This window comes from Neodiprion lecontei, chromosome 5 (assembly GCF_021901455.1).
Source record: "Neodiprion lecontei isolate iyNeoLeco1 chromosome 5, iyNeoLeco1.1, whole genome shotgun sequence".
In the NCBI taxonomy this organism is placed as follows: domain Eukaryota; kingdom Metazoa; phylum Arthropoda; class Insecta; order Hymenoptera; family Diprionidae; genus Neodiprion; species Neodiprion lecontei.
The window spans coordinates 5,694,583-5,707,224 of NC_060264.1; the positions used below are offsets into that span (position 1 = coordinate 5,694,583).

The 12,642-nt window shown below is 36.8% G+C and overlaps 1 protein-coding gene across 7 annotated transcripts in view; it reads left to right on the forward strand.

Moving 5' to 3' along the window:
* Positions 1 to 2,953: 2,953 nt before the first annotated feature.
* Positions 2,954 to 12,642, forward strand: part of LOC107217340 — a 166,356-nt gene continuing 156,667 nt past the window's right edge. For 5 of the 7 annotated variants that reach the window (XM_015654838.2, XM_046741887.1, XM_015654839.2 and 2 more), the window contains exons 1-5: positions 2,997 to 3,316; positions 3,544 to 3,624; positions 4,175 to 4,557; positions 4,649 to 4,774; positions 4,990 to 5,105. In XM_015654838.2, the coding sequence (XP_015510324.2) occupies positions 3,609 to 3,624; positions 4,175 to 4,557; positions 4,649 to 4,774; positions 4,990 to 5,105 (641 nt within the window). In that variant the 5' untranslated portion in view covers positions 2,997 to 3,316; positions 3,544 to 3,608. Of the gene's footprint in view, positions 3,317 to 3,543; positions 3,625 to 4,174; positions 4,558 to 4,648; positions 4,775 to 4,989; positions 5,106 to 12,642 lie in introns of all 7 variants that reach the window. The other 2 variants (XM_046741888.1, XM_046741890.1) reach the window with 2 other exon arrangements.

The window sequence follows — 12,642 nt, forward strand, 5'->3', positions numbered from 1 at the left end:
ACAGAATCTTAGTTTCGATGTTTAATAGAACGAGTATGAATTTTTTAAGCTTTTAGGTGCAGCCAATTAGTGAGTTTCCAAATTTAGCAAGGTTGGTAGTTGGACTTGCAAAATTTTAGCTGTTGCAACAATTTTTTTTTTTTTTTGGCACCTTTTATGTTTTAACACTTGCTGCCCCAGCAATTTATTATTTTCCCTGGTACGTACAGAGAATGTTGTACGATTTTGTGGTTTTGACAGAAAATTTTTTATTTATAAATGACATCGATAGAGAAGGTAACAATAATCTGTACATGTGTTTTCTTTTTTTAATCATCCCATCAGTCCGTGATTAAACGGAAAATTGAAGCAGATACAGTTGATTAACAAGTCACCAACGATATGACATGTTAGAAAATTAGTGTAATTCAATTGCTAATTTTAGGTTGGGCTATTTATCTTTTCTGACGAAACAAAGTCATCCGACACGGCTGTTTCGTGCTTTTCTACTTCATACGTGTACTGGAACCGCGCATTTTCTTAGTTCAATGTAAAAGCCCAATTATAGCTCTCCTGACAATTAATGGGCTTGAATTTGCGATTAAAAAACTTGGAAGAAAATTTCCTTTCTCCGTATTGCAATTGGAAACGTGCAAATAATTTTCGGAGGTGAAATAAGCCAGTTAGTTTCGAGGTTGAAGTGAGTTTTAGATTGAGCCATCTATTAAGAGTTCATTGGGCCGGAGATATTCATCGGATTTCAACTTGTTTGAATCGAATAATTGGGAATATGTATTTTTGTTTTATCAGTCAACTGCAGGTTATCGTACGCGTGCCAAAGAGCCAAGTTCTGTTGAATCCAATATAAATTTTTCAAACAATATGAATCCAATCACAAAATTGTTTCACCTTTACCTTGGTGTAGGTATTATTGGGGAAAATAGATCGTCTTTAATAACGAGAAATATCAATTCTGTGCAAACATTTCGTACCGGATAAATATCTAGAATAAGTTGAGAAATTTCAAAAAAATCATTTCAAGAAGTAAGGAAACTGTTCAACGAATCACAGTCAGAAAAAAAATTGCAAGAAATTACGAAATTTCTAGAATAAAATGCATTGGGTTTTTGTGCGGGAAATGCATGTTAATTTAGCGTTTTTGAACAAAATTATGATAAGGAATGTGAAAAATTAGTGAAATTTGTAAGAATTGGTAGATTTGGAGGAAAAAAATGTTCACCTTGGGTTTTTGGCGTGAGTCCCTGTCAAGTAAATGCTACGAGAATAAATTACAGGGCATTTTTTATGTTCGCAAGTTCAACGCCAGTTCGTTCATCTATGAGTTTCTTTGTCCACGAGTGACTAATGAAATACATAGTAATAAGGATTTCCTGAAAACTGTCTTATCTTCATCGATGGATATACACGCGAGAATTTTTGCCATACAAATTGCCACATGTTTTCATGCCTGTTCAGCGGTGAAAACCTTTGTGTGTGAAATTCGCAGTTCGATAGCCTATACGTTTAGTCATTTGGATGTTTTTTTTACTTTCATTTTCTTTTTATAACCAGACTATCTTTTGTCCATCCCCGCTTTTCGACATAATGAATACTGTTTAGCATTTTTTCATTGCCACCTGCTTTAATAACGAGAACCGAGAGGACATTGTATATATATGAAGGATTGAGTAATGAAAATTCACTCTCTGCGAAATTTTTTATTCCTTTTTTCTACCTGGGTCGAATGCCACGTCTGGCTGTATTTTGTAACATTGTGCGAGATCACGAGACGCACAGGAAGTTGTAAAACACATGGGATGGAATTGGAGATAGTGATTTTCGCAATGCTGATTTCGTCAGTTTTAAAATCGCATGGGAAAATTCGCATCGTCAAATTACCTGATGCACTTTCACGAAATTCTCATCGATGGCATAAAAAGCATTACGACGAATAATTTCATCATACAGACAAATTATGTTCCTTTTTGTTCGAAACCGTTTTTCTCGCTTAAACGATGGGTCTCATTTTGTATGGGTTATTAATTACCGTTGAAAATAGATGCGTTCGGATGGGAAGGGCCATTTCACGTGAGAGAGTATAAAAATCCGTTGCATCAGGTTGACGTATACGCCATACGCACGGTACGATTTGATGATGCGTAAACCTGATTTCATTCAAATGGTAATGAATTACGCTAAATTCCAGCAGAGCTACAATTACCAGACCGCAAAACAGATTGAAAGTTGAATCCTCGTTATTCGTTTTGTGGGAAATGAAGCTCGGGTATGTGCGGGCACTTAATTCAAAAATCTAAATCATTGTCTTCATAGTTGACCAAAAAACTGTCCGATCATTAAAGACCGTTCGTTGCTTATATATTGAAGTCTGCAGAAACAAGTTTTTAGGATCTGAATCTCAATTTTCCGGAAAATTAAGTAAATTGTGAACATATTATAGCCAGATTTGAATCCTGCGCAACAAAAATCTGCGAGAAAGTTGCAAATTGACATTGTTTATTTCACTGAAAGTTTAAGAGCGAAGTACAGGTAGGATGATCTAAAATCGTACCTATATTTCGGAGTTTTTTTTTTTCACATAAATTGAAAACACTTAGAGCAATTTGAGTTTAAGGACTTAAATGCGCCATGCCACCATCTTTTTCTAAATTTGATTGAAGAACTTCTAAAATGTTTCTGAAATTATAAATGATAAAGCCCTTAAACTCATATTGCTCTGAGTGATTTCACTTTCTTGAAAAAAAAAAAACTCCTCAAAATAGGTATGGTTTCAGATTATCCTAGCTGCACCCCCACCCCCCTAACGGTGAGTGTAAAACAGCGTGAAGCAAATTTTAGCCTGGAAATCAGATTTGAATTCGGCGGTCATAAAGTCACGTGATCGACCATGTTGTATCCCTTGTGTCACGTGACGAGCCGTTTGCGCCGATTGGCCGAGAGTTTACATTCGAGCAATCAGCAGAGGCAGCAGCTGCGAAAGAGGCGAGTAACTACGAAGTGTCAGAATTGTGCCGTCGATCAAAACAACAACCTCGTCGCTGATCAGTAAGCAAGGTGAAACATTTTCCTCGTTACATGGTCACGATTTGTTCCTCTCGTCGCGTCTCGCCCAGCGTTGAAGCTTCTTCATCACCGCGTCTGACCGTCGAGTGAATTTTTCTCCGGGCTTAAATACTTGATACTCGTAACAACAGACAAACACCTCTGCTAACACAGCGCTAAAATTCCTTCCATTCGAGTGATTATCGATTTCCTGGGCCTTCCGCCGTTGCGAAAATTCACCGAGAGCCGAGTCGACAATTTCGCAACTCCTCAAAAGGTATGCGTAAACAATTTCAGCTGCCAGAGAGCTGATTTTTAGAAAATCGATCGAGCTGCGAGGGCTGTTTCTCCGTTTTGAGGTTAGGTCTGAGACGTGTTCTACAAACGAGACTGTTCATTTTAAAATAATGTTGCAAAAATCGACTCAAATTTCTCTCTCGAGTTGCTGCACAGTCCTTCTTACATCTTTAACTCTTCACTTATTTTTTCACTCTCTCGTTTCAGATACCAAACTACAGAGAGCTTCTCAGGTTTACACAGTCTCAGCGTAGCTGAAGAACGACTAAGAGATGCCATTGAATACAGGTGAGTGTAGTCAAGTTTTGCAGCCAAATAAAACTCACTTCTGAGATTTAATATCTTTTAATTTTTACAACCGTTTCTTGATGTTCCGGTTGTAAGCTCATGATTTCACAGACGGAAATATCCTTACTCTACTTGCATTCAAACTTGAGCATTTCAACAAATGACTCGCATCAGAATTCTGTACAAGAATCTGATTGCTTCACGACGACCTCGACTTTGAGTTAAGTGTCGTTTTATAAAAGCTGATGTAGATGTTTAAAATTTGCAGTCTATATTCCAAATGCTACGTAATAAACTGTCCATTAGCATTTATTGAGTTGCATTTTATTCATTACTGGTTGATTATATTTACACACATATGTTTCACAAATTATCCTTTGTTGATTGTGTTAAATAATCGATAGATAATCTATAAATTTTGATGTTCCGTTCTTCAATATCTTCTATAAATATCAAGCCTGACTTTTTCCTTGTCCGACAGTTCGTCAAAAATCTCGTTACAGCTACGATTCATAATTTAATAGCAGAAAAATATTTTTCATTTGTCAAGATATATCGGCGGCGCTCCTGTTACTGGAGCAAGTTCAAGAGCGAGTGAAATCATGCGACGATCCAAAGCTTCAACTGCACACAAGCGACGATTTGGAGGCATTGATATCGCTGCTGGAGGATCCAGTATTTCGGAGCATAGTTACCATCCAGGATTCGCTGACCGACTTGAACGCCCAGCTCGGCCACCACCCCTCCATACTGCCTGGTGACTTTGACATCAATCTTGGAGGACAGCTGGAGCTCTCGCTGCCCAGCACACCGGCACAGCCGCTGGGCCCCAACATGTACCAAGACATTTATCAGGACGGCAGCGAACTGGACGATCAGAGAGTTCCCGTCGCTCGACTCGTTCATAGCAGTAGCGAGGATACCAGTGCGCAGGTAAGCAACGAAACCGATGAATGTTTTCTCAACGGCTCGGACGTTCCTCGCTCTAAGCCTCGTTTACATTTAGTCTCTTTCGATATTCCAGGTGACCAGTCCTAGCTTGGCTTCGGAGGATCTCAGCATGCCTCCGATAACAACTCCGACTTACGCCAAGGAATTTCAAAAGGTTATCGAGGCCGCATCTAAGGGACGTCAGATATACACAGTGCAGGTAGAGTACCTTATCGAATCGTCGTTCTTATTGAATTTGGTTGATAAAGAATCTTTTATAGAGTTTGGGTTCTTTCAAACTGCCAAGATATCGAGAAAAAGAATAGATAGTAGAGAAGTTTAACACTGTTTATAATTCTTCGAAAAAATTTGTTGTAGTCCGTAGAGTTATTGAGTTTGCTAATTTATTATTTCAATCTCTTCCGCACGCTTCAGCTGTACAAACCCGAGGGTACAAGTCTGGGATTTAGCGTTGTAGGACTTCGCAGCAAGGACAAAGGCGAGCTGGGAATTTTCCTCCAAGAGATTCAACCAAACGGAATCGCAGGCTGGTGAGTTTTCAAAAATTACTACTTTATCGCATTCCACAATGAATTTTGTTACTAAAACGAGTCGGTCAAGACAATGAATTTTGACGCTATCAACTGATTGTATCCGTGCTTGAAATTTTCCTTCGTGTGCCAAGAATCCTGTTTTTAACGGATTTAAACTAGATCTGAGGACACCGAATATTTTGTCTCCTTTATTCCAGGTGATTTTATTCTGTATGTGTGTATGTGTGTGAAATTTTTTTCACCAGATGAATATGGATTATATTTAAAACAATCTGCAACAAAACTTGAGTGGTACGCAAATTTGACTGTCTCGTAATTGCTTGTGAAATGAAAATAAAATGTTTCTATATCGTTTACTGCGGGGATAAGAGGGACGGCTCAGAGACTGCTCAAAACCCGATGAATAAGTCAATGTTCCACCCCAAAAAATCGTGGCACTCCGATTAAAGAGAGGGGCGAGGATCGGAGAAATTTCAAACCCCTCGCCACAAGTCCTCTGATTTATACATTTTAGAAGAGAACGGTTATTAAACCGCGATCAATTCCAAAGGAATCTATTGTCCGACGTTATTGAGTGCCTATTACTGCACTAATACACCCCGTAATTTCAACAGCTTTTCAGTCAAACCCATTAAAGCCACCCTCAAATAGTGTAATTGCACGTATTAAAAGGCTATTTGCCCTGTTCCTTTCCTTTTTTTTTTTTTTTTCCTAATATATATTCTTTCAATACGAGTTCGAGAAACTTTTGATCAAAGCTAAAACTTTCTGCTGCTTTGTGCAGAAATTTGGGTTAAACTTACTCCGTTTTCAAAGTTTTTCCTTAGCCATTGCTGATCGGATCAAAAATCGCAACGTTACCCAACTTTTTTTATTCCATTCCTTTCTTTTCCGGTATAATTAATACGTTTCATCGAGCGATTCTATCCCGAGTTAAATGATTCGGAATTTTCTTAGCAACCTTTGCCGTTAGTTATTTCCGCGTTATTAGTGGAATTCAATGTTGCATGCTACCTTGGAAGTAGCCGAAAACGTCCCAACGATTTTTTCGTAGACGATGATTGGTAAAATTGATCGGAAGAATTACACATGTCCGTAATATACGATCAGGGTGAAAACAAAAAAGACAAACAACGGAACAATCCTTCGACTTTCTATAATCGGAGATAAGAAAACAGGCTTTCTTCTTTCTCCGAGAAGAATCGTAACACTGTTTACACTTTCAACACATGATATGTAAAATTTTGTGTAAACCTACGTTATCGTGGATATTGAGAGGCGCGATCGATTTTGCGGATCATCTCATGCTTTCACACACCTATGCATGGATACACATATGTTTATACGAAGATGTATCGCCCCCGATTTTCTACCCTCGGCATCTTGTGCTCAGCTACGTATACTATACACGAAATAACACGAAAATCCGTCAATTCAATTCCATACGTGTTTACGTCTAAAGCTCGGCAAAGCTCTTGGCTCAAGCACCGAGAGGATATCCCTTGAATTTCGTACACCGAGTTGGTTCAGGCCTCTTAACTCAATCCTAGTTTCTCTTCGACCTGCGTTATTAATTTGGCCAGGAATTCTAACGTCTTTAACAGAGTGCCAAAAATCTCGGCAATATTTTCCGAATGTTTTATAAATAGAATTAGATTGTTCGTATAAGCATCACTCGTGACTCGCGTATATATATATAGTAACAAGTTTGGCGAAAACGGGAATCGAAAATAAACGGACCAAATGTTTGAAATTTATCGTGAAAATTGCGAGATTCAAATACACAATTAGAAATGCTCGGAAATCTTACCAGAGAGACAAAAATGTTTGAGTTTGAATTTGTATGAAAAAACGAAGAAAAAAAATTAATAAATTCAACGCATATTTTCTCAGCGTTGGGGGACAAAAAAATAAAACCCACATTAAAAAATACATAACGTGAAATTAAACTGTTTAATGCCAGGCGAACGGGGAAAAAGAAGTGAAACAAAAGGAGGAGATTTTCATCCCCGCGGTAACAAAGGATTTATCGAGTTTTTCTTCCCCCTATTCTCTTTTTCCTCTTCTACCCTGAAATCATCTCCTGACCTTGACTGTAATCTGCAAACCGGTAAACGAAGGTCGGTTGGAACCCGCAATTCAATTCCAACTTGTTCTCGCCATGAACGTTTACGGGTTTCCTGTTCGCGTGATCGAGAAGAATGTTTGCCCTTGAAATGTGAGAAAAAAAGACATCAAAATAACGAACAAGAGCTTTGATATCCATTTTTTAAATCAAACTGTATTAAAAAACTATGAGAAAATTTGTTAAAATTGTTGAATTATACTCAACGATTAATCGTTTCGTATTCGAAAACTGTTTGTTTGAAAAACACACTAAATGAAATTTTTTTACGTTTCGCTGAACGATAAATTCAGCAATGTTATTTTTTGATCAACATCAATATGAAATATTCAACGTTGATAAATAATATATTCAACGTTACTAGCACGATGAGAAAATAAATTATCTGCTCAATTATTTCACCGCTTCAAAGCGTTTCAGAATCAACAAAATCGATGTCAAATCTCTTGTTCATAATTTTAACTTGTCTTTTTTTTTTTTACCACCATACCAAAGAAAATCCTGTAACTTATGAACGAGTAATAACTTGACAATCAATTGACGTACGACCGTCTTGTAATAAAATAATCGAACAAGTATTAATTTTTTACTCTATTACGCAATTTAACCTCCTCAAATATACGAAATATACGTTGTGCGGATACACAAGTCTCGCTTCTGTACAATATAATACGAAATGGACAAGAGCGGGCTCTGCTGCCTGTCCACCTGGATATCCTTGAGGCTTTGGTCCACCGCAAGTCCTTTTTTTTCTTTTTTTTTTTTTACTGCATTCATCCTTTTTCGCACTCCCGCAGTATGTGCAGTTACGACCGGTCGGATTGAGGCGATTCGTTCCACCGCCTCAAACTTGATCCTGAACATGAATTCGATATTACGTATTGCAAGGTACGTGTGTTGTAATCGATTCTTGCATCTGTGCAAATTTAAATTGATAAACGAAAAGCTGTGCAATTTTTGTCAATTTTCTTACGAGACATTCGCAAATCGAGTATCTATGAAATTATTATATTCGTTAGCTGCAAAGATATCTCGTCATTGAGTATGTATAAAAACTGTAAATACTTGAATTATAAACAAAAGTTTGGGATATCAAGGATTAGTTTCAAATCGTTACGGTATTGTTGGAAATTTATTGGATTCATTCGATTTCACTCTTCGATTTCTCATTTTATTGAGAAGACTATTTTTTACACGCTTGTTGTTTTTTTTTTTTTTCATTTTAAACGGCATGCTGGCATCGCTAAATATTTTATCTTACAACCAATAACTAGCATTATTGAGTAGTCTACTGAAAAAAACGGAAATCTGTTTCAACGAGTTGGTAGAAAATAGTTTTCCGAATAAAATGATTGATCGTAAAGTAAAATCTAAGAAGTAAAGTAGATTTTTAACAAATTTGATGCGATTTTAAAGAAAGCATCGATGCTTTTGCTTGTAATTATTCTTTAAAAGATCACGAATACGATAATTTGACAAACACGCAACGTGCAACAGAATTATTAATCAAATGTGTCGATCTTCAGCCAACCGCAACATTCCTAACGAGTCGTTATTCGATTGACTTTGATCGTTGAAACTTCATTCCGTACACGGTTTTGAATCGAATATTGTTATTCGAAATGTGAGTTGTCGATGCGCGTTACGGGCGAAATGGCATTAGAAAATCTCCCATTAGATACGTCGCTTCGTCGTTGTTGGTAGACACAAACGCACACATTTGTCGACGCTCGTTATCCTGCACCAATCAATCTAACTTAATTGAAGAAGCGAGTGCGACTGAGGGACCGTGAGTTGTGTAATTGATTGGTTCACAAACATTTACTATCGTTCCGCGTACGCATACAGCTAGAAATGTTACTATCATCGGTGCGTAGGATGTGTTATTCGAAGCTTGTTCACACACGCACACAAATTCGCAACTTGGTGTTCCGTGGAACATACACGGACTTAATGAGGGCGATCGATTTTAACTTGATAAAGGTTTCGGTTCCGCAACGTTGTTATAGATTTCTGTACAAATGTATGCAGCTTTTCATTTACGACGCGATTCTTGCATTGACTGCTCGTATTTAGCAGCGTTTCGGCAATTATTATTCCGAAAAAGAAGGAAATAAATGAAATAAATAAAAATACCGTACGATAAATAAAAAAATTTTTATGACATTAGAAAATTCGGTGAACCATCGTCTTTCAATTTTAATTCTCGAGCGATTAACATGGATAAAAGGATAAGTGCCGAAACGACGGCACAAACAGACGTTGAAACCTCAAATCAATCTTGAATTAACTTAAAAATTTTACTTCCCGAGAGATTTATTCCATGAATCAGATCCTGAAACGCTGCGGGGGAACGTTTAATATTATATATAACGAGTAAATCTTGTCTCGGAGCTCGCGTATCTGGGGAATATTGATGATTATACGTATACCTATATACGTATACGTCGAGTAAGCGATATGCATCTCGGGCAAGTATAAGCTTCGATTTCAACCTTCGGTGCAGCGAGTTTCCTGATTGGTTCAATCAATTGGCTAAACGTTAGCTTCTCCGTCTTTGAGTAGATTCTAATGTTACCGGGATTGTTTTCTTCGCCGTTGATATTTGCAGAGATTGGCCTGAGAATTTTGTTACGATCAGTTACTTCCGGAATGGATGAAAATAGATTTGTTTAAGACGGTACAACGGACGGTTAGTCAGAGAGTAAAAAATTGAATTTTCATGTTAAATATCTTGAACATTTTTACGAAACTTTTTGGGAAGCTTTACAGGTCATAGAGAAAAATTATCAAAAACCGTTGAAATCGGATGAACAAGATCGCGGTTTTTATCATTTTCAATTTTCCAATTATAAAAAATCTTTTCTCCAATTGTTGATATCTTCGCTTGCAATGTGTTATTCAAATCCCTTCAATTTTTGTATCCGTCAAATCGTAGGGTTTTTTTTTTTTTTATCAACGTTGCAACTATCATAGGCATAAGTAACATTACCGTAGATTTTTCGAACGCTTTTCCTTCTCTGATTCACGTGGAAAACAATATGTACAATTTCAACCCAATATATATATTTTGAATTACGATTTTCTTTCATTTCTTTTTTCGGAGAAGAAATAAAAATGCTGTAATCGTTTGAAATTCGTTATAAAAAATGTTATCATTCTTTTTATCCAAAGCGTGACACGCTTTCTTTGAGTTCGCACGTTCAAACCTCTGCATACGTGACTTCAGGGGCACAGCTGTCGTTGACCGTAAAGTCTTGACAAAAATCCTAAATTTATTTACGCTCCGCTCGTCCGTCCTCTGCTTTTTCTTTTTTTTCTTTTTTTGTATTTTTTTTTCTTGTTATTTATTTATTTTCATTTTTATTTTTATTTTTATACCATTCGTCTCTCTTCATTTTATTCCCGGCAGTAATAAAGAGAAGGGAGGAATTTAGGTGCTGTAAACCGTAATTTATCTTTTCATACTCGAACTTCGTATCCCGCTCGACGTTTCTCTACCCCCAGGATTCCTCTTGTATTTCGACGTACGTACTACGGTGAGGGCGATTTTGGTCCCTCATCCCGCAGGAGGCTGGTACGTGTAACACACCCACCTTCTGAGATCGTAAAAACGACGCGTAGCCAAATTTATTGTTTTTATTTTCTTGTACACGCGACGACGAATGTTTTTTTTTTTTTTTTTTTATCATCCGTCAAATGTGGAAAATCGTATTTTTCAGGCCGGCCACACACATAGAAAACATGGAAAAGCTGGAAATGTCAGGGTGTTTAAAAGAGGTCGTGAAAAATCTCGAATTGTCGGGGGATTTTTAATCCGTTGGTGACGGAAGAAAGTGAAAATATGAGTTTTCCATCATGGGAATTGGAAATGATTTTTTGAAGTATCAAGTTCACTTTTTAAGTTCACTAAAACAAATTGGCTTAATCTGCCATTTTTGTATCTCGTTAATTATATCTTTCTTCAATTCGAATCGAATTTGAAACGAATACAGAGTTAATAAGCTGAACGATTTAAGTTTTAGTAAGATACTAGAACTGGGAAAATGTCAGGGAAATTAGGTTTTAGGTTCTGGAAGAACTGGAAATTTCATGGAATTTTTTTCCAAAACACTTGCGCCCACCCTGATTTTACGTTTCTTTCTTCTCCTGAGAAAATAGGAAATTTCTTCAAACTTTGGGAAATTACAGAGCTCATGATTGCGGTGCTTGTGGAGGGTTGATTGAGAAAAGTTGAGAAAATCGGCGGAAACACAAAAGTATTTACAGTTTTCTAGTTTTCACTGGATTTAAGGTTTTGGGTACGCTACTGCAGACGGATTTGATATTTTTTGTATCTTGTCAATTTTTTATACCTTTATCAAAAAATCAAAAGGCTTGTTACTTACCAGAGTTTGAAGAGATTCCATTATCGAGGAAAAGTAAGAATTGCAAAAGACGTTCATCCGAGATTCCTTTAATTTCTTATTCAATGCTTTTCGTACTTGGAACATTTAAATATCCGCTGTAAAAGCTCTCATTTTTTCATTCTTTTCCCCTTTATTTTTTTTTCAATTATAATTCCTCGATGATTTATATCAGCTATTTTGCCAAGAAGAAGACGAAACAAAGACAAGGAAACGGGAATTTTTCATCTCCTTTCTCTTTCCAAGTGATTAATATTTCGTGATTTGTTTTATTCCGCACATTATTCCAAGTTCAAGGCATAATTTTCGTCAAATTAAACTGTTTAATAAATTTTCGTCGAACAAAGAGATTCCGAAAATCGTGATAAATGCGGTTAATAAATATTCGGAAAACGGAGGTAGAAGAAAAATTTGCTGCTTAATCTTTTATCCCATCCGGTATATTAATATACGAAGCGAAAAAACTTCGCACATCTGAAATATCAGCGTAAATACTTCTATACAATACACATCGAAAGTGTAACACAGCTGCTTTGTCCCTGGATAAGATATACAATATATAGACACGTGAAAAATCGTTACGCGTGAATAAAGTTTCTCTCTCTCTCTCTCTCTCTCTCTCTTCTGCGAATTTGCGCCTAACCTTTGCGACGGCAAGTTTAATTGAAACTCCGCGTAAGTGTATATTTAGTTATACGATTTTAATATTGTCCAAGACTTTTCTTAGTTTATAATAATAATCGTTAATTCATTTTGCCAGTTGCTCGAATCTCATATATTTTATGCACAATACATGTCAATAATAACGCAGAAAATTAAAATGTATAATAAGGTATTTCTTGACGAGAAATTATATTAAAGTTGTCGTTACGAGCTGTCGTTTTAAATGGTTTTTTTTTTTTCTTTTGAATATGCCAAGCGGCTCGCGCGAAATTTTTTTCCTCGCACAAATTCTAAGGACGTTGACTGTAATTCGTCCCTCGGAAAGCGACCTCCTCAAATC